This window comes from Saccopteryx bilineata, chromosome 4 (assembly GCF_036850765.1).
Source record: "Saccopteryx bilineata isolate mSacBil1 chromosome 4, mSacBil1_pri_phased_curated, whole genome shotgun sequence".
Taxonomy (NCBI): domain Eukaryota; kingdom Metazoa; phylum Chordata; class Mammalia; order Chiroptera; family Emballonuridae; genus Saccopteryx; species Saccopteryx bilineata.
The window spans coordinates 63,544,462-63,567,496 of NC_089493.1; the positions used below are offsets into that span (position 1 = coordinate 63,544,462).

The window sequence follows — 23,035 nt, forward strand, 5'->3', positions numbered from 1 at the left end:
TTCTTGGAAATGTCTGGGATATCTGAATTTCTTTCATCAACTTTTTACCAATTGGAAAGAGCAAAAATTAAAAAGGATTTCTTTCTTTCTAGGATAAAAATGTAGTATAAGTTCATTTTCACAATATCCTTTGTTGAAATACTTTAAAATTATAATTAAAGGAACTTCCATACCACTATTGAGTATTTTCATTAGAACCTATTGCTATAACTTTCTTGTTCAATTTCTGTACAGTAACAGACATTTATGAAATCCAAATACTAATGCAAAGAGTGTTTTAAAAAAATATGAACTAATGCTTTGCTAATATTTATGATAGATATGAAATACTATTTAAAAATTATTTAGGTATCATTTAAATTAAATCAGAGCAGTTTCAGGACATAGAATTTGTGATTGTAGAAATTATTTTATTTCTGAAACAGAAAAAAGGAATACATCGTTGTACAAAATGCAGACTTCAATTTTTGACATGCAAAGAGAAAATGGATCACAAGACTCAGCATCATCGAACATTTATAAAACCTAAACAGCTAGAGGGATTACCTCCTGGAACAAAAGTGAGTTCAAATATGTTGTATTTTAACATTTGATATAATTATAAATGAGTTCCTACCTGGTTTGATCTATTGGATATTATACTTTAAAAAATTAATTTTGATTTTTATTAATACTCTGATTTCAAGTTCTATATTTCTTATGTTGAGATGAATCCTTCTAAACATTGTTTGTTTGTTGGTGTGTGCTATGCTAGAATGGTACTTCTTTGTAAAAAGTGCTACTAGATATTATGTTCCCTGGATCAGTGGGTTGTGTCAATATTATATACCCTATTTTTGAGTTATTCTTGTTGGCAGTGTATAGCTTGGTTTTATCCGCTAAACTTTGAGATCAGGAAACATGATTTATCTTTGTGTCTTCAGCACCTGGTATAGTGCTTTGAATGTCATAGGTACTTACATGTTTTTTGAAGTTGTTATTAGTGGGTTGGCTCTGAGAGAAGCAAGTTCTGTTGCTGGATAGCATTATGTTTTAAGTGAGCAAATACATATCTGACTGCATACTGATGATTACAATTTACCGTTCCCTTTTTGACTTATATACCTCTGTTTTTTCTGACTTCTTTATATACAGTCAGCTCTTGAATATTTGTTCCAGTGGAGGGAAACAGAGGCATGGATAATCCTAAGTGAAATAATCCCCCAAACATTTATATTTGGCTTTGAGTACTTACCTTTGAATGTGGGGTGTCTGTTATTTGAATTAACTAAACAATATAGTCATGCTCTGAAGACCTAGAGCAAGAGAAGCTATCCAGCATCCTTCCCTGCAGTCTATTCATTCCAGGCTGGGACTAGACATGCATAACATGAATGTAAGCGGTGCAGTCCTCTCTCATATTTTTTCTTATTAATGATCATAGCAGTAATAATAATAACGATACTAAATGTTTTTATAGCACCTTAATATTAGGCTTTCAATATGTTTTTTTGTAGGTTCTATTATTTAATTCATTCAGCAATCAGGTCAGGTAGACAAGGCTGGTATTGCCCCATATAAAGAAGCTTAGGAAAAGTTACTTATTCTAGGCCCCGTGTCTATTAGGAAGGAGTAATATAAGATTTAACTTCATGTATTTTTGATATCTAGGCCAATGCTTTTGTATGATACCAAAACATGTTTTACAGGAGATCCTCATAATAGGCATGGGAGGAGAATAGTCACATGATTAACGAGAATGTTGGTAGGGTTTTGTGTTTTCCATTGTCAACCAATTAATATATTTTTTGAATACTAAATTATAAGCTTTATATTAATGCTCTTTAAGGAAATTCCAAATATTAAAAACTCCATGAAGTATATTGAATTCATGTAATCCTATAACCTTTGTAAACATAAATCTGCCAAATGACCCCCTGGAAAGAGGAGGTCACCTTTACACTGGGTAATACATGGCAAAGAGTAATTTAATTTAAATGCAGTCTTTTCTAGAATTATTTTTCAGGCTTTGAGATTAAATTTGATCTCTATATGAGCTTTTTTTTTTTTTTAGTAATATTAGAGCATAAAAATATCTATGGAATGTATTATTTAATATTAATATAATTCTTAATTACTTCCATTAATAACATAAATGATATCAATACAAAATATAATGTTACGAGTAAATAAATATCAAATTTACTTTCATTTAAACATTTAAAATAAATGGAAGACATATCGAATTGTAGTTTTGTGTACTCTTTTCAAATAGTTGATATTTAATTTTTTGTTAGATGGTGATATTTTAATACTAATACAAGGATTAATTTTCTGAAGTTAATACTATTTTTATTTTTGTAGGTTACTATCCGAGCTTCAGTTGGACCTCTTCAATCAGGATCTTCAACCACACCTTCCATTAGTACAAACACTTCTATCCTTCAGGTCTCACCTCCAAGGACAAAAAGTATACCTGCTAAAAATCCCACAAAATCTAACACAAGTAAACTTAATACAACTAAATCCAATGCAAGTAAATCTAATGCCAGTAAGCCTAATGGAAGTAAATCTAAATTCAAATCAAAAATATCTAATATGCAAAAAAAACAAAGCACTTTGGCTAGTAGCAATAGAAAAAGTAAAGTCAATACAGCATTGAGGAACTTAAGGTAATCTTTTATTCCTGATATATAATACTAATTTAATCTTAAACACAATAAAAAAAATAATAAAGATAATAAAATAAAACCTTTTTTTTAATAGAAATGTACCCTATTACACAACTCTGTAATACATTTATATGCTATCACTTATGGCGTAAAGGCCAAACAATAAAAGTATTTTTTTTACAGCTGTTGTTGAGCAAGTACTTTATTATGTTTTTCCTATAATATTCATCTCTGACACTGGTATTATTACATGTTGTACTTATATCTTATGACATTTGAATTGGTTCAATTTAATTTCAGTGACAAGCATTAACTGATGTTAGATTGTTTACTTATTCTTTTGTTCATTGGTAATTTTCAAGTTATAAGTGTGTGTTTAAATATGTTAATTTAAATAGCTTGGCTTTAATTAACAGAATATTAATAAGGCTCTTCCTTATTATTTTTGTTTTAAAAAATATTTTTATCATTTTTTTTATATCTCCATAAGGTTTCGTCGGGGAGTTCACAAGTGCATTGAGTGTTGTTCTGAAATAAAAGATTTTGCAAATCACTTTCCTACTTACGTCCACTGTAGTTTTTGCGGATACAACACTAGCTGTAGCAAAGCCTATGTAAATCATATGATGAGGTAAGATGAGTTAAACATCTGTAATTACCAATTGAGTTATAATTCAGCAAGTTTGGTTTTTGAAAACAGTTATCCTATTGGAAGCCAGAGTTTATCTCTTCAAGGAGCTAAACATATATACTTAGCAGTAGAGAATTTCTAGAATGATGCCTGGCATAGTAACTCATAAAATTACTATAACTGAAATTGTGAGGACATTTGGATTAATAAAATTAGGTTTGTTAGAGAAATAGATTTTCTATGGGAATTTTTTTCCTGTAGACTTCAAAAATGGTTATTTTTAAAGATAAAAATTTAAATGTTTAAAATATATTTACCAAACAAATACATGTAATCTCATGAGTGTTAGTCTCTTTAAGGAGGTTACTTTGAGAGACGCCAGGATTTTTAGTGGTGTTAAGAACTTTATTGAATCTCTCTTTCTTGCTCTCCTCCCCTCCCTCTCTCCTTCTCTCTCTCTCTTTGTAATCCTTCTATCCACCTATGTATCAAACTGTCGTTGCATTCAGTCAGTAAAATGAGAGACTGTTTTAGTTACAATGCAATTATTGGAGTGTTTTTCATTAATTTACTCAACTTAGAGTATTTGAGTACTTACTATTTATGCAGAGAAACCCTTCACACAACTCATTACTTTCATTTGTATGAATCTCAGAAGATTTTTCAGCATGGATTTTTATATTTTAAAAATATTAATACAGTTTATAGATGATGTGTTATATAATTATGTACCTGAAACCTGCATAATTTTGTTAACCAGTGTTACACTAGTAAATTCAATTAAAAAATATTCTAAATTTTACAGTGTATGAAGTAGACTTCAATAAAGTTGTAAAAAAATAAATATGTTAATTTCTTAAAAAATAGTAAAAAACAATTGTTCAGATATAAACTAATTAGGTTGATTATTCAAAATGAGGTTGTTTCATTTTTTTTTTTTTAAGGTAGAATTAAAGTATAGAAGTGATTTTCTCATAGATCATAATATGACCTTTATGTTACTTGCTGGTCATTACCAGCTACTCCTTTCAAGGATTCTTTCTTCCTCCCTCCCTCACTCCCTCCCAGATGTGAGGGGGGGGGGGTGACGACCAGGGATCAAACTGGCAGTTCACCTTTCTTGATGCTACAGCAGCTCTCTCCCAGTTTTTATCCACCTATTGACTGACTAGCCTAATCTTATGGTACCCTAAGTTCTTTAGTGCCAGCACTTCATACCAACTTTTAAGTTATTGTATCCCACTTTCTTACCCCATACCATTTTAATTTCATCATATGCTCTATTTATTTCTTTTGAATTCCAATTTTCCCATCATTTTTAGGGCTTTGACTCCATTTTCCAAAGTCCAACATCACTCTTCTAGCTTTATAGTCAAATTCATCCTTGGTCATCTGTTTTGATTGCTTCTTTATTTTTGTTCTAGAATTCTTTATACCTTTAGTCATGCTCACCTGGTGCAAAGGCTAATGTGAGACTTGAATGTCTTCCTCTTCCAAACGATGTTCAGCTATAGACTGAACAGTGCTTGATATAATCAGTTCTAGCTCTGACTTCATGATCTTTAACTTCAATTGTGTTATATTTTTTTAAGTACTGTTTTATTTATTTATTTTTTGAGAGAGAGACAGGAAAGGGGGGAGGAGAGAGATGAGAAGTGTCAACTTGTAGTTGCTTCACTTGGGTTGTTCATTGATTGCTTTTCATACGTACCTTACATGAGTGGGGCTCATGCTGATACAGTGGCCCCTTACTCAAGCCAGTAACCTTCGGGCTCAAGCCAGCGGCCTTGAGATCATGTTGATGATCCCACACTCAAACAAGTAACCCAAGCTCAATATGGTAACCCCACATGCAAGCTGGCAACTTTGGGGTTTCAAACTGGGGACCTCACTGTCCCGGGTTGATGCTCTGTCCCCTGTGCTACCACCAGTTAGGCAGTACTTTTTTATTTTTATGTACAATATCTATTTAAGCCATTTTTAATATGCTAAAGATTTTATTTTAATGTGTTACTTTTTAACTGGCCTAATTATTCAGTTGGAGGTCATCCTTTAAATCAATCTTTTTGTTGTTGTTGTTGTTTTCCAAGTGAGAGGAGGGGAGATAGACTTCCACATGCACCTTGACCAGGATTCACCCTGCAATACTCCCTCACCCTCAACTGGAGCCAATGCTCTGCCCATCTGGGGCCCATGCTTGCAACGGAGCTATTAGCACCTGAGGCAGAGGCTCCAGGGAGCCATCCTCAGCAGTCAGGCTGATGCACTTGAACCAATCAAGCCATGGCTGTGGGAGGGGAAGAAAGAGAGCAAAATGAGAAGGTAGAGAGGGGGGAGTGGAGAAGCAGATGGTCACTTCTCCTCTGTGTCCTGACCAGGAATTGAACCCTGGACTTCCACACGCTGGGTTGATGCTCTACTGCTGAGCCAACTGGCCAGGGTCTCATCAGTCTTTTTTTTTTTGCAACAGAGACAGAGAGGGACAGACAGACAAGACAGGAAGGGAGAGAGATGAGAAGCATCAATTCTTCGTTGCGGCACCTTAGTTATTCATTGATTGCTTTCTCAATGTACCTTGACCAGGGGCTACAGCAGAGCAAGTGACCCCTTGCTCAAGCCAGCGACCTTAGGCTCAAGCCAGAAACCATGGGGTCATGGTTATGATCCCATGCTCCAGCCAGTGACCCCACGCTCAAGCTGGTGAGGGCCTGCTCAAGCTGGCGACCTCGGGGTTTCAAACCTGGGTTCTCTGCATCTTAGTCTGACATTCCATTCACTACACCACTGCCTGGTCAGGCCTAGTCAGTCTTTTTCAACATCAATTTCTTTCCTGTGACCTTTCATTCACACATTAATATCAGAAATCAGTGATGTTTCACTTCTACAAAGTTATCTGTTCTTTATCTCTAGTTCTTCCATAACCCAACCTTATTCAGTTAACTTGCTACTTCATCTCTTATTTCAACCAGGTTCCTTTTCTTACAGATATTTTCAGTTATTTTCTTAAAGATGAGAGAGATTTATCCCTACTGCCTACTTTTTTTATTCCTTGTCTTTCTCTTACTGTTATACATTTGTAAAAAGTGTTTTGTTACTAGCTTACTTAAGATTTATTTCTTTAACCTTAAATTTGATTGTCAGTCCCTCCTACCCCTTTAAAGATTATGTCATGTACTTTTGACAGTTTATTCACTTTTTAATATGATTATTTCATGACTTCTGAGTTTTTCACATTGTGGTCAGTCACTTTTGTAACTTCTCCTCAGCTTCTGTTAAACTGTTACCAATGTGTTTTTTCTTCCCATTTGGCTGTTCCTCTATTTCATTGCCCTTTTTTCAACATTTCTTAACTCTTTACATTTTCTTTATTGATAACCACTGTCACTTTTACCTTTCAGCTTTAAATCTTCCCATTTCAATCTAGTTTTCTTGAGATCCAATTGTATATTTCTAATTATTTTATAGATATTTTTACCTTTGATTCACTGGCATCTAAAAGGAACACCAACAAGCCAAACATTATATAATCTTCAGAATTCACACAACTACCACACAGATATTCTTTGAGGGCATCATTTGTATGACTGTGGCATACCAGCTGGAAATAATTTACTGTCCTAAGTTTCTTAAGCTCATGAAGTTCTCTTCATCTGCTACTTTGCATGGCTTCCTGACATCCCACCCTCTGCATTCTGCCACTCTGCCTCCCAGCTACTGCTGTGGTCTACACCAATATTTCATTTCCTCAAAACCAGGCCCCATTCTTTCTCCCAGGGTACTTCTGTGTGGAATGTCTCTTATTTTGTGACAGCAGTGCTGCTGCCAAAAATGGTGCTTTAATTCTGACCTTAATTTACAGGGGATCATATTAGAAAATACATTGTGTTCTCTTACCTTTCCTATTGTCATTTCTCATGGGCTTCCCACTTTTCTATCCAACCTCCAAATCCATTCTATTCTAAGGCATTTCCAGTTAGCCTGATTACCTCCACACCCTTGTCCCAATTCCCAGTGAACCCCAACCCTGCATTTCATTGTCATCACACACACTAAGCTCTTACTTATTATTAGTTTCATAGGGAGCTGAAACTTCCATTGCCATTCTTAGTGTGATATACCCTTTCCTTTTTCTCTACTTTAGCAGTGTCTGCCTGTGGTATTTCCCATTGAATGGCCCACCAATACCTCTGTCCAGTTTGGATTCTTATAAGCTTGAGTTCTGTATGTATAGAAGTTTCATTTTCTCCAAAGAATGAGTACCTTTAATCCCTATCCATACCACCTCTGTACTCTTTCTTTTTTTTTTTAGTATTTTTCTGAAGCTGGAAACGGGAAGAGACAGTCAGACAGACTCCCGCATGCACCTGACCAGGATCCACCCGGCACGCCCACCAGGGGGGATGCTCTGCCCACCAGGGGCGATGCTCTGCTCCTCCGGGGCGTCGCTCTTTTGCGACCAGAGCCACTCTAGCACCTGGGGCAGAGGCCAAGGAGCCATCCCCAGCACCCAGGCCATCCCCGCTCCAATGGAGCCTTGGCTGTGGGAGGGGAAGAGAGAGACAGAGAGGAAGGAGGGGGGGTGGAGAAGCAAATGGGTGCTTCTCCCATGTGCCCTGGCCAGGAATCGAACCCGGGTCCCCCGCATGCCAGGCCGATGCTCCACTGCTGAGCCAACCGGCCAGGGCCCACCTCTGTACTCTTAATTGGTCTTTTCCCTTATGATGCCAAATCTTTCTCAGTCATTCTATAAAGACTCCTATCTCCATAAATTGACTACTCTTCTCACGTATTCATTTTGACCGTGGTTTTTCTTATTTTTTGCTAGTCTCTGGAATGTCCTTGACCATCCTTTCAGTTGACCTTTGATGTGTTTGATCACCACAACCACTCACAAGGATCATTCCTTACTTTGAATTGTATACCATTCAACAATTCTTTTATTGTAATTACTGTATTTTTCGCTCCATGAGACACACACCTGACCATAAGATGCACCTAGGGTTTTAAGGAGGAAAATAAGAAAAAAAAAATATTCTGAACCAAATGATGTGTTAAAATATTTAATGAAATATACCACAATAATATTTCAACAATGTAAACTCAACAGCAGTGTTAACAACCATTAGCACTGTTATTTACAAATGCGAAGAGACTTTAATGTTCAAATACTCTTCTAGTTGTCTGGGAGCCTGCAGCAGCTAAAAAAAATGAATGTTCGCTGCAGAAGCCACGGCATTTCCCCCTCCACTTTTGGGGGGGAAAGGTGTATCTTACAGAGCAAAAAATATGGTATTTGTATCTGTACATCTCCTTGAAAGAAGGAGCTCTTTGTATTCACTATGTCACCTATTAAATTACAAACAGCAGATGGTAGTCATTATTTGTTGTAATTATAAAAGGCTCTAAATAAAATTTCAAAAGAGAATATTCAAAAATTCTGATGAAATTGGAGGATTTTTGGAATAAGATTTTCAAAGAAGAGTATCATTAAACATGTAATTTTTAAATGATTTTTTTTTAAAGAGGAACATTATTTGGGTTTGTGGTTATATTGTACCTTACTTGCTTATAGCTTTAGGTAGTAATAGAAGTCTCCTAAAAAAAAATCCAGTGCCAGGCAGTGGCACAGTAGATAGAGCATCGGACTGGGACGCAGAGGACCCAGGTTCAAAACCCTGAGGTCGCTGGGTGAGCACTGGATCGCTGGCTTGAGCGTGGGATCATAGACACGACCCCATGGTTGCTGGCTTGAACAAAGAATTGATGCTTCTCATCTCTCTCTCTTCCTGTCTGTCTGTCCCTATCTGTCCTTCTATCTGTCACAAAATAAATAAATAAATAAAAATATAAAAATCCAAACAAATTACTGTATAATACCGGTATTATTCCTCAATTAGTAACATTAACAGGATGAAGCTCAAATTTTCTGAAGAATGTAGGATCTTTCACTATCTAACTTTAACTACTTTTTCAATTCTTTCAACTGTTATTTTCATCTCTGCTTTGCTCTGCTTTGCCTAGAGTGAGGCAGTAGGAATGTTCTTAAATGAACTAACTGGTACCTGGCTTCTTCTCTTATCAACTTGAAACCACAAAATATATTATGTGTCTTTATTGGTGTTTATCTTTTGATAATTTATTAATATATATTCACTCATTTAACAATATTTATTAGGCATTTATTCTGTGCCAGCTGCTGTTTGACTCTTTACCCCCTGCTCCCAACCCCAAAGTCTGAGGCAGGCAAGTTTACCTTCTTTCCTATTGTATCTTTAACCTCTAGTCTAGCATCTTAAATACAGTAGGCATATCATCAGTATTGTTGGATTTTTAAGAAATTGTTTCTTTTATATTTCTTTGGAAATAAAAGTTGTTACTTATATTGAATCAAGATTATTAAGAAAATACAGTCAGCCCTGACCGGTTGACTCAGTGGTAGAGCATCGACCCTGTGTGTGGATGTCCCTGGTTTGATTCCTGGTCAGGGCACAGAGAAGTGCCCATCTGCTTCTCCACCCCTCCCCCTCTCGCTTCTCTCTCTCTTCTGCAGCCATAGCTTGATTGGAGTGAATTGGCCCTGGGTGCTGACAATGGCTCCATGGCCTCTGCCTCAGGCACTAAGAAGAGCTCAGTTGCTGAGCAATGGAGCAATGCCCCAGATGGGCAGAGCATTGCCCCCTAGTGAGCTTACTGGGTGAATCCCAGTCTGGGTAAATACCGGGAGTCTGTTTCTGCCTCCCCTCCTCTCACTGAATTTAAAAAAAAGAGGAAATAAAAAAAGAAAGAAAATACAGTCAAAAGGGGTTTCTTACCTATAGTCTTATTAAGGCATAATTAATACACAATAAAATTTACCTATTTTTAAAGAATAACTTAATGAAATTATATAGTCCTATAATGAGGTGGCAAATTTTTAAAACCTAGATTTTAACATTATTTTTACCATATTGTAATAAAAATTCTGACCTTTTTTCTCTTTAGATTTATTTCCATATTGTTATTAACTTTATGCAGATCTAATTGAAAGTGGAAGGGTAATTTTAATTTGTTAGCTAGAGATTCATCCCTATAACACACAAAACTATAAGTAAGCAATTTATATAATTAGTACAAATAAAGAGACAATGTCTTTTTTTATAGATAGGAAAATCAAAACTAGATTCGGACAACTGAAATTTTAAAAATAACAAAGTTTTAATAAGGCAGAAGTTATACAGAAGTGGAAGACATCATAAAGGCCCTAAAATGTGTTAATTTTCCTCTCTTACTAAATAGACAAGTAAACCAAAACAGTCTATTTGTTTTAGTTTGAATAAGAGAAATATATATTTTAAAATAACCCTTTTTTTGAGAGACTGGAACATCGAGCTGTTCCTGTGTGTGCCCTTACTGGGGAATTAAACTGGCAACCTTTGTGCTCCACAACGATGCTCCAACTATCTGACCAGGGCTGAATTTACTGAGTTTTAGAGTGAGAGAGGAAGGCAGAGAGAAGGGAGTGGAACTGTTCCACTCAGTCATGCATTCTTTGGTTGCTTCCCATATACGCCCTGACTGAGGGTTGAACCCACAACCTTGTCGTTTTGGGATGATGCTCTTAATGGACAGCTAACCAGCCAGGGTTTGAAAATTACTTTACATTCTTTGGCAGATAGAATTTTGAATTCATTCCTCTGAGGAAACTCAGTAGTGTGCACAAATTTTTGCATATAATTTTAGTATTTACCAACCCCCATAATGTTTTCTTCTAAAAATACTATTTAAATATTTTTGTAATGTCTTGAATTTGTAAACTCTTTAATAGTAATTATCCCTAGATTGAAGAAATTACTATTAGAAATCTGAGGATATCTTCTGGGATTATATTTCTTTTCTCATGCATGTGTATATTCTGTAGTGTTACCGTATATGTGAGTGTGACTTGGTAGTTGGCTACAGGGGTGAGTGGGTCAGGTGGGATCTGTCAGTGCAGACTACGGCTACTGCTTCTCTAGTTTTAGCTTGCATAAGAATTACTGAGAAACTTGTTAAAAGGCATTTTTGGGCCCCACTGTCAGAAATTAATTCAGTAGGTTTGTGGGGACATACAAGACTGCATTTCTATATGAGCTCCCAGGTGTTGTGATCTTAAATCCATGACTCTACTTTTAGTTACATTGTGTTAGACTAATCCTGTCTTTCTAGTACAGGGAAGCTTTCTTTACCAGATTTAAAAGGATATATAAAAGCTATAATTGGTTACAAAGCTTGGTTAGTGGTTTTCTGTTCTGTACTTACGGGAAGCATTGTTTTAGTTCATGAGTTCTTAATATTTTTTTTATGCCTATATGAATAATTACAAAGAAATCTCTAAATGTTTGATTTATAAATGGTAAACAATGGTATCTAGGTGGAGTACTGTTTACTTCCAAGGTCATTTCAGCCCTTCTCCCAACATGAGCATGTTAAGATTGGAAAACGATTTAAAAAATAATTGATTATTCTTGATAACTATTCATATTATAGCAAAAATTAATTTGTGTTTTACTTTTAAAAAGCCTTGAATAATTCCTTTTGTGTAATGATGAGGGTACTTTTCTCTCTTTTTTTTGTTTTTTGTATTTTGTATTTTTCTGAAGCTGGAAACGGGGAGGCAGTCAGACAGACTCCCGCATGCGCCCGACCGGGGAATCCACCCGGCATGCCCACCAGGGGGCATGCTCTGCCCATCTGGGGCGTCGCTCCGTTGAGACCAGAGCCACTCTAGCGCCTGGGGCAGAGGCCACAGAGCCATCCCCAGCGCCCGGGCCATCTTTTGCTCCAATAGAGCCTCGGCTGTGGGAGGGGAAGAGAGAGACAGAGAGGAAGGAGAGGGGGAGGGATGGAGAAGCAGATGGGCGCCTCTCCTTTGTGCCCTGGCCGGAAATCGAACCCGGGACTTCCACACACCAGGCCGACGCTCTACCACTGAACCAACCGGCCAGGGCCAAGGGTACTTTTCATATAAGCATATGTTTAGGGAAATTTGTGTTATTGGAAAATAAATAAAGTTGAATATAAGGTAAAATATTGAGTTGCACAGGGATGACAGACATTTTATTTATATCATGATCTTTTACTCAAAACTAGAAATGTAAGTATAGACTTGAAATATAGTATAAATTAATATTACTACTATAGAGTAAAATTAATAAAGTCTGTTTTGTCTCTCCAGCTTTCACAGTAACCGTCCAAGTAAAAGGTTTTGTATTTTTAAGAAGCAGTCAGAAACTCTCAGGTAATTAGTTGATTATTTTTATTCTTTCTATTGAAAAATTGTATGACTTAATTTTTTTTATATAATAACCTTAATGAGATAGAGTTCATATACCGTGCAGTTCAAACGCTTAAGTTGTACAATTAATAGTTTTTAGTATATTCACCCAAGTTGTGCAGCCATCACCACAGTTAATATTAGAACATTTTCATCATCCCAACAAGAAACTGTACCCATTATGGTCATCCCCATTTCCTTCCAACCCCGCCTTTCCCTGAGTTACCACTAATCTGCCTCTATAGATTTGCCCATTCGAGACATTTCATATAAATGGAATGTTATATGTGATCTTTTTTGATTGGCTTCTTTCATTTAGCATGTTTTCCACGTTCATCTTTGTTGTACTGTATATCAATACTTCATTTTATTTTTTATTTTTTGCTTAATATTCCATTGTTTGGCTATACCATAGTTTGTTTATCTATTTAGTTTATTTTAACTTTGAGGCCATTATAAATAATGCTGCTGTGAACATTTCTGTACCAACTTTTTGTCTAGGCATGCCTTTTCATTTCTCTAGTATATACCTGAGATTGAAATAACTGAGTTATATGGTAGTTGTTGCGCCTTTGAGGGCCTGCCAGACATTTTTAAAAAGTACCTCAAATATTTTACATTCCTATCAGCTGTGTATGAGGGTTTCAGTTTCTTCACATCTTTATCTACATTTGTTATTATCTCTTTGAATATATAGCTATCTTAATGGGAGTGAAGTGGTAACTGATTGTAGTTTATTATAACTTTTTTAACCTGATACTGGGATATCCAATTTGGAAATTTAAATGATTGCTATTGGGTATTACATAGTGCCATCTATTATATCCTCAGAGGTATGACTAGCCTATATTCTATTGCTAAATGTGTTTCATTGGTGACAAGTGGTGTCAAGGTGAAGACATCCTGCATTCAGGTTGTAAAATGAGAACAAAACTTAAAATTGTACCCTCTCCTCTACACTTCACTCTGGCATCTCCTTTTTTTGCTTAATTTTTCTCTAAATCATCTTTCATCATCTGATATACTGTATGCTTTACTTTTTTGTTCATTTTCTGTGTCCTCTCCCTAGAATCTGTGTGGTTTGGACTTTTCTCTATGCCAGACTATAATTAATACACTCAGTAAATATTTGTTGAATAAATTAAAGTATATAGTGAAAATTATTTACGTGGACAGTAGGTGCCATCTATGATGTTGGACCAGTGGCTCACAGGGAAATAAAATTTGTTTCAATTTAAAAGTATTTCAGTGCTAATTTGAAAACATTTACTGAATTCAATGAAATAGATTAAGCTATATTAGATATTGCCTTTACTGAAAAATTTTTTCAGAATTAAAAGTGCATTAAAAAGGTTTTGCATTCACAATTCTCAAGCTTAGTTGTATGTTCTGTATATATATTTTATCTTATATATTTTATCTTTTGCTTTGAGACAAGGGGAGACAATGAGACAGACTCCCGCATGTGCCCCAACTAGGATTCACCCAGCAACCTCTGTCTGGGGCCGATGCTTGAATCAACTGAGCTATTTTTAGCACCTGAGGCTGACGCTCAGATCAGCTGAGCTATCCTCAGCACTGGGGCTGATGCTCAAACCAATCAAGCCACTGGCTGTGGGAGGGGTAAAGAGAGTAGGGGAAATGAAGTGGGGAGAAAAGCAGGTGGTCACTTTTTTTGTGTGCCCCAACTTGGAATCGAACCTGGAATGTCCGCATGCTGGGCTGACACTCTATCCACTGAGACAACTGGCCAGGCCGTGTTCTGTTTTTAAATGAACCATAGTATTTTAAAGATCTAGGATTTTTTTTCTCATTTTGAACAGGTAGCAAATTGAAAATTGGGAAAAATTAGTCAATTTCTGATAATGGAATATAGCGTACTTACAGTTGTATAGAACAATAATTTTTGTAATTAGTCCTTTATTGGTATAGAATATTTATTCTTAAGCTCTTTATTATGCATCTATCATGTCTGATGTACAGCTCCTGTAAAGAGAAAGTGATGAAGTTTTAGAACCAGTCTTCAGGGAATGTACAGTTTATTGGGTGGAAGATACAGGTGAACATAAATAACTAATACTGCAAGAAAGATTTTAATAAGTGCACTAAGAGTTATTTACTTCAAAGGGGAGAGAGATTACTTGGAATGGTCTGGATACGTGTTAGTTAACTTTGCTTTAAAGGCTGAATGTTGTTTATACTGATAGAAGAGGCACAGCAGCATTCAAGTTGGAAGAAATAGCATGAATAAAGTTGCAGAAGTAAAAAGTAGAAGGCATGCAGACAAAATAAATAGTAGTAGTAAATGAATGGGGCATGAAGTTCACATAGTAAGTTTGAAGTCTGGGGCAATACTGTAGTTTTAAGCTTAGAGCCAATGAAAGCGTTGAAAATAAGGCTAAGGAGTTTAGAGGGCACTGGAGAATTTTTGCTGTTTTATATAGCATCAGGTGATACTGAAGAAAGGTTGAATTGAAGGTACCCTTCTCACCTTCAATGTTAGAGTGAGTCATAGATGCATGAATCCTGTAGATTAGGATATTTGTGATAGTTTTGAATGATTTAGTAAGGACTTGCCTTAAAATGGTGAGGAGGTATTGCATTATCTTTAAGGATATGGGCTCTGGAAACAAACTGCTCAATTTAAAACCTGTTCTGACCTTTACTATCTCTATGTCTTTGGTAGAATACTAAGCTAACTGTTTTCTATAAAAAGGTATTGAATTATAGCACCTATTTTTTTGGTTGGTTGTAAGATTTAGATTTAGATGATATGTTTAAAGATGATGATATTATCCTGGAACAGAATTAAGTACTCAACAAATTAATATTATAAAATGCTTAACATAGTGATTATTTTAAGGAATAAGATACAGAGATAACTCTAGTTTTTGCTTTATTGTTAAAAGAAATAATGGCATCATAAGATAGTCAGAAGTTGATTTGGGGGGGAAATACATGATTTTAATTGTATGGTCAGTTTTGATGTGCCAATGTAACATGTAGGTATAAATGCACAGCAAACTATTAGTCTAGAGCTTCAGGGAAGAAGTCAGTGTATGGTATGTTACTTGTTTGTATTTATATATTAGTAAAATGTGTGGTGAATTTCAAAATTGTATTTATGTTTTGTTAAATTGACAATAACACTATTAGCATTACATGATTTATTTATTTTACCTAAGCAAAAATAATATATTAGCAGGATTCTAGAGAATCTCATGGACCATTAAAAGGAGGAGGTACAGCCAGAACAAATAAGAGAAACAGTAAGACTTCAGTTATTGACAAGGCTTCTCTCTAGTCTAACCCACAGAGGCAGAATGATCTTATGTTTATTATTTTCTCTAGACTTGGGTTTATTCTTTCTCTGCAAACTAGCACTCTCTTAATGACCCAAACAGTATTCCCAGCCTTTTTAAAATTTTATTAAAATCCCAATTACAAAACTCAGTTTAGAAAAGGCTTGATTTAAGAATTCCACCCTGGTCCAATGAACTATATCCAGTAGAACGAGCACTTAGCTACTATTTTACCATTGAGACTACTTTTAGTCTGAAAGGGCAGTTTGTTAATAGAAAAGATTATATAGTTAGGCATAAGTTTTTAAATCTTGACTTTCCCTTAGCTTTTAAGTTTTAACTTAAAAACATTCCATTAAGAAATCAAGTACATTTTACTGATCACTTTCCGTAGGGCCTCTAATGTTTGATAAAGTTCATTTCAGTTGAACAGACTTAAGTTTTTCAAAGTCTTACTTGCAGTACATGTTTATTTAAACAACATCATTTATACATTGTATATATATTGGTTTGTTGCTTTTGTGAGAGAGACAGACAGGGACAGACAGATAGGAAGAGAGAGAGAGAGATGAGAAGCGTCAACTCATGTTTGCGGCACCTTAGTTGTTCATTGATTGCTTTCTCATATGTGCCTTGACCTGGGGGTTCCAGCCAAGATAGTGACCCCTTGCTCAAGCCAGCAACCATGGAGTCATGTCTAAGATCCCACACTCAAACCAGTGACCCCATGCTCAAGCTGGTAACCTCAGGGTTTCTAACCTGGGTTCTCAGTGTCCCTGACTGACACTTTATCCACTGTGCCATTGCCTGCTCAGGCTATATTTTCCGTTCTTTTTAACAGTATCCAGATGCTTGACCCAACAAGCTCCCAAGTTCTTAACTCTTACAAATATAATACAATAAATTAAGCATATAGGGGATAAGTTTTCTGAAACATTTACATACTTTAATAATATTTTAAAATACATTTTAACTAAAAATCAAAAGTTGAAATACATTTTTAATGAGAATCTTAAGGTCAGTATAATATGCCAATTATGTTTAAATATTTTAAATAGCTAATGCTACACAGTTTGAGCTAATGACTATACAATCTATGCCAGAATGCAGCAAAGAGTTTGTTGTTGTTGTTTTGTTACAGAGACAGAGAGAGGGACAGAGAGGGTCAGACAGACAGAAAGGGAGAGAGATGAGAAGCATCAATCATCAGTTTTTCATTGCAACACCTTAGTTGTTCATTGATTGCTTTCTCATATGTGCCTTTACTGCAGGCCTTCAGCAGACCGAGTAACCCCTTGCTCAAGCCAGCGACCTTGGGTCCAAGCTGATGAGCTTTTGCTCAAACCAGATGAGCCCATGCTCAAGCTGGCGACCTTGGGGTCTCGAACCTGGGTCCTCGGCATCCCAGTCCAACACTCTATCCACTGCGCCACCCTCTGGTCAGGCCATTGATTGCTTTCTTATATGTGCCTTGACCAGGAGACTGCAGCAGGCTGAGGAACACCTTGCTCAAACCAGCGACCTTGGGCTCAAGCTGGAGAGCCTTGCTCAAACCAGATGAGCCCACACTTAAGCTAGTGACCTTGGGGTTTTGAACCTGGGTCCTCTGCGTCCCAGTCCAATGTTCTATCCACTGCGCCACCACCTGGTCAGGTGCAACAAAGACTATTGATGACTGTGGGAATTGTTTCCTAGGCATTTTAAAAATCTATAATCGTTGCATATTTCTTTTAAGAACTACAGCACTCAGTGTTTAGTAAGGAAATGAGAGTTTAGGCCCCAGCAAGTGGACCAGTTGACAGTGCAGGGATGTTGAGGAACTCAAGCTTTGGACTTCAGTAGTGAATTAATAACTACTTTAATTCAGTATTAAGTAAGAATAATACCAACCTTGTATGGTTGTGATGAGAATTGAATTAATCAAAATAATATGATCTATGTATTTAAAGCCTTAACATTTCTATTTTTTTTACCTAAATAAAATACTAGATAGTAAGCTTTGTTAGAGCACAAACTGTATTTTTTCATTTATATTCACAATATAGTACAATACAATAGTAGTATAGTATGTTAAAGACAGCCTTAGTAAATATATATTGAGTGAATGAATACTATACCATTGCATTGCAGATGGGTAGAAGCACAGGTAGATTGTGCCTTACGGAATTAACACAAGTTTTGAGGGAAGCCAACACTGGGCTTTAGGTCTCTTGACTCCTACTAGCTTTTAGCAACTGGACTTGAGAAGTAAAAGTTTATAAAAAGAATAGTTTCAGTAAATAAATGATAACATAATTTGGATGTGGCTATTCCATTTTCTAGAGAATCATTTTTGTTATACCAATTTTATATAGCAAAATGGGATTGACTGTTTGACACAAAAGAATCATGGAAAAATAATCATTGAATTTGTATGTGGATTTTCACAAAGGATAAAAAAAACTTTTTCTTTTATACTATTTTTTTTATAGGGGCATTACTCTAGTGTGCCTTAATTGTGATTTCCTGGCTGATGTTTCTGGCTTAGATAATATGGCTATGCACTTGAGTCAGCATGAGATGCATACTTGCCAAGTTGTAATAGATAAAGGTACGTATATATATAATTGTGTTACTTTGGATTTTTTTATACTTACTCTATTTCATTATTTTTGGTCAGCCACAATATGAGTTCTTTATGAAATTATTATCCTCACTCATCATAATTTGTATGCTGTTTTAAATATAAAACTTTTTTTTCTAATTTCAGTTTCTATTTGTATCCCAACTTCTGAACGTCTTTCTGAGTAAGTCTAATTTTTATTCAGTGAATTTTACTTTGATGGATTTTAGTACTCTTGCATTTTAAAATATATCATTAATAGAAATGAAAAATATTAAAGTATTTTGTTTTGTTTTCTTTAAAGCTGCTTGTTGAAATAGGTTCCTGCTCTATGGAGCTCGTGACCTGGTGCAAGACAAGTTGGAATTTCCTAAGTTCAAAGTTCTGAGATGTTTTCTTACACAAAGGCAGTTAAGCAGCCAAGTTCATGACACTAGCTCTCATTATTCAGTTTTTTTTCAACTTCAAATGGGACTAGGTACTTATTCCACCTTATCTTTGTGTCAGGTTGACATATCTTAACATACGTTGTTTTCTCCAGTTGGCTCCTTGGAAAATAACTTTTGTTGCTATAGTCATTTCTTACTTTGCTTGAAATAATTTGTGTTTTTCTGTGCTGTACTTGCCCTTCATACTTATACATTCCAAATGATATGGCTGTTTGTCTGTTTTGTCTGCTTTCTTAATTTTTTTAAGTCTTAAGTGTTTAGGCCCAATTTTTGTCTTTTTCCTCATTCGTTGTCTGTCATTGTGCTATTTTTCTTATTTTTCAGATGCAGAAGCAGTCCAGAGATTTCAAAAAATGTCCAGTGTACACCTGGACAGTGTCCCTCTTCGATGGACACAACTGATGCCTGTTCTCTCTTTCCAAGGAATGTGAATAATTTGACACTGGGACCTGTTCTATGTTGTGGTCTCAAGAAATCAGATCTTGGGGAGACTCCCTTACTTCGTGGCTAGCCTCCCATAAGGTTGATGCTAATTAGCCAGAGATGGTCTCAAAGCCCACTAAATTGAGCACAGCTTTCCATTGGGGACTTTGGCCCTTGATCTTAAACTTGTGGGTCACTTCTGGCCAAAAAAAGACCATCAAATCAATGCTTCACATCCAAGTTGAAGTTTAGACACTTTGCTCTTCCTTTAGCGTGAACTAAGTTCAGGGAATATGAAAACTAGTTGTTAGGGAACCGTGATAATTTTCATGTCCTTGGAACAACAGGTCTCTACAATTACACTCCAAAATTGCAGTTGTTTTTACTGTCATTTATAATATATTACCCAGTTCTAATTCTGTAGTTTTTCAACAATATTGATTCTTGGATTTTTTACTTTTAATAATTTAATTTTGATAGTTGGTTTTACGTTCTCCAAATTTACTGATTTTGTTGTCTACTTTTCCATTCTTTTCTTTAAAACTGTTTAGTGTTTGCTTTGTTTTATTAAGAATTCCAAAAGATTTCTAATTCTCTACAGATTCTCTATAGCTGCCTACTTAGAGCTTTTTAATTTGGCTGTGTTGACCATTAGACATTATTATATCCTCTGTCTTGTTTTAGGACTATGATTAACATTATCTTAATAATTATAAGTTCTAAAGTGTAAAGAAATAATAAAAACTTTTGCAGATCTTAAAACAAGTTTTAAAGCTCCATATTTGTTTGACTAACACATAGTATCTAGTTAGCCATTAATGTAGTTTTTTTTGGGTAAAGTTAATGTTAAAAAAAAGAATGGGAACCAGTAATGCATTTGTTTCTTTCATATATATTTTTTTCAAATATACCTGTATATTTTTAAAAATAGACACTTGTTTTAGTTAGATCTACTAAACAATTTTGAATTACTATTTTCTTCATTAAAAATTATATTAATTAAATGCCTCAGAAATTATTTATTAATAAATAATTTTATATGAATACCATAGATTTTATTACATACATAAGTACATTACTTTGTTTTAGGAGAGCCTTATTATTTGGCCCACTGAGTAACAGCTAAGTCTGCTTAGTAAATAACATTTACTTAACATTTTTTCTCTGTGACACAATTGAAAGGTCACTATTTATACTATGCCTCTTTCTTGAATTTTAAAGACAAGCAAAACACCTTTTGTGATCTTAGTTGCTATAAAGATAGGCAGATTCTGAATGTATGACTCAGTCCTTTTTTTTTTTACTCTAAAATGAGAGCTATTTTACTTTGAAACAGATTGAAAGCCAATTTGATGACTGCTTATGTAATGTATTACTTACAATTCCTATTTAAAAAATTTAATCCATTAGTTTTAAACTTCCAAAGTAATTTCTACTGTAAATTAATGATTTTTGGAAAGCTCTGAAAGTGGTTTATTGGTGAACTTAGTGATATTGTAGTCTTTATTTTATTATCTATCTCTGGGAAAGTTTTATCATTCACTATCTTTGCTTTTTAAAAACATTTTATAATTTTGCCCATAAACAGCATCTTTCCATTGTTAACGTAAGTTCCATTTTTGTTTACAGATCTTTGTTCTTCCGTGGGTATAGTCCAAAAATAGGATAAAATACATTCTTGATATTACCGTATAGAAGTACTGCTTTGTGTTTTTCTATAGGACTTTATTTTGTAGTACTATCAAGTTCATTTTCTAGTTTCAAATTTTACAGTTCTGTCCTCTATGACTTCTTTTAATTTGGTTTAAATAAAACACTTAAGGTGCTTAGTATAAAACTTGCTTATTGTAGAGTTTGTTGAATTTTAATTTGGTGGTGATAAGTTTTAGCTTGAGTCTGATCAAGTTATTCTAAAGACCTTATTCACCTGATCAGAAATTGCTATTTCATGCATGTATGCTTTTGATGACCACTGAATAAAAAGTGAGATTGGGTCAGTTTGAGTCCATTGCCATTAGAAAAAATGACTCCTGAACTACGGAGACATGGATTATTGCCCTATTTTGTCACATTTGGGTAAAACACCCCACATCTTTGGACCTCATTTATTTATTCCATGAATATTTCTTGAGCCACTACTTTGTGCCTGGCTCTGTTCTAGGTGCTAGAGAAATGGACTGAAATCTTAGTCCTCATGAAGCTTACCTTTCAGTGGTGAAAGATAAAGAATAAAATGTAATTAAAAGATATAGCAGTTAGATAGTGCTCAATACTATGGAGAAAAATGAAGTTAGGGAAGGGGGGGTAAGGAGTACAGTGTGAGAATTTGTAGGCTACCATTTAAAATGCAGTGGTCAGGGAAGGCCTCACTGAGAGATGATATATGGGTGAAGACCTGAAGGAGAAACTGCGGAGACTAGTTTGATTGCGATTGATTGAACAAGAAGGAGACAAGTAGAAGATAAAGCCTGCACAGTAATGTGGACCACGTGTATCAGACCTTATAGAGCATTGTGAGGCATTTGGCTTTTATCCTGAGATAAAATCTTCATTAGAAGATTTCGAATAGGGGAATATTTTATACCTCAGTAGAACCCACAGTTAACATTAAAACCTTAACACACAGAAATGTTTATTTTATGTTTTAGTTTGAGATGCTTATTAGAAATTCAAGTACAGATATTGTTTGGAGTTTAGAGGAGTGTTCTAGGCTATAAAGATCATTTAGTATTTTTAAATGTCAAAGGATACAAGTAAAGCTGAAATCTGAATAAGATCAATGTATTGAATCCCTGGCATTATCCTGGTTATGATATTGCACTATGATTTTGTAAGATGCTATTCTCAGGGAAACTGGTCAGATGGTACACAGAATCTGTCTTTTTTCTTAAACCTTTAAGTGCATATACAACTGCCCCAAAATAAAAAGTTCAAGAGAAAAAGTTGTGGGACCATATGAGATCTTCAAGGGATACAGTAGAGGGGGGGGGCAAGATCCACAGACTGAATTCTGGGGAACCTGATAATAAAAAGTTAGGGAGAGAAGGAGGAGGAATTGTCAAAGGAAACTGAAGATGAGTGAGAGGAAACCAAGGGAGTGGTGGTGTCCTTGGCGTCTTGGTTCCCTATTTGTAAACATGAGTGCCAACTTGTTCTAGAGTTCTGAGATTTTGTTACTCAATATTGGTTATACTTCATGTCATAATTTGTTCTTTTGAAAAGATGAATTCAGAATGCCACATATCCCAGTAGTGGAAACAAAGGCACTTTTTGACCTTGAGAAAATTAAATCATGTACATTATTCCTCAGTACATTTAATTCTATACATATACTCCTATAAAAATAATTCTTTTACATTTCTATAAAATAAGGTAACTAGGTCAGTGTTTTCCAAATTCTGTTTTATAGAATGAATGTCAGTAATTTATAAATTATCTGGAGGAAATAAATTTCCATGGTCAGATAAGTTTAGGAAACACAAGTTAAATAGGTTCTTGAATATGGGATTTTTCGGGCTCGTGAATATCTAAGATAATATTATCTATTTTACTTTGAAGGGATCATGCTCTGGATGATGATTTGGGGGTTGTATAGAAGTGATGATTGGAATGGTGCCTAAGGATGGGATATACAAGACCAGGCAGGTCTGAACGCCTTTGTTTTGTCTTGAATCCCCTTCCCCTG

General features: G+C 35.2%; 1 protein-coding gene across 5 annotated transcripts in view; it reads left to right on the forward strand.

Annotated features, from left to right (window-relative positions):
* The window catches only part of ZNF280D (zinc finger protein 280D), a 141,405-nt gene that overhangs the window by 88,540 nt on the left and 29,830 nt on the right, over window positions 1–23,035 (forward strand). For 4 of the 5 annotated variants that reach the window (XM_066276142.1, XM_066276140.1, XM_066276141.1 and 1 more), the window contains 6 exons: window positions 426–560; window positions 2,344–2,651; window positions 3,142–3,282; window positions 12,476–12,538; window positions 18,348–18,466; window positions 18,626–18,662. In XM_066276142.1, the coding sequence (XP_066132239.1) occupies window positions 426–560; window positions 2,344–2,651; window positions 3,142–3,282; window positions 12,476–12,538; window positions 18,348–18,466; window positions 18,626–18,662 (803 nt within the window). Of the gene's footprint in view, window positions 1–425; window positions 561–2,343; window positions 2,652–3,141; window positions 3,283–12,475; window positions 12,539–18,347; window positions 18,467–18,625; window positions 18,663–19,251; window positions 20,103–23,035 lie in introns of those variants that run through there. The other variant, XM_066276144.1, reaches the window with a different exon arrangement.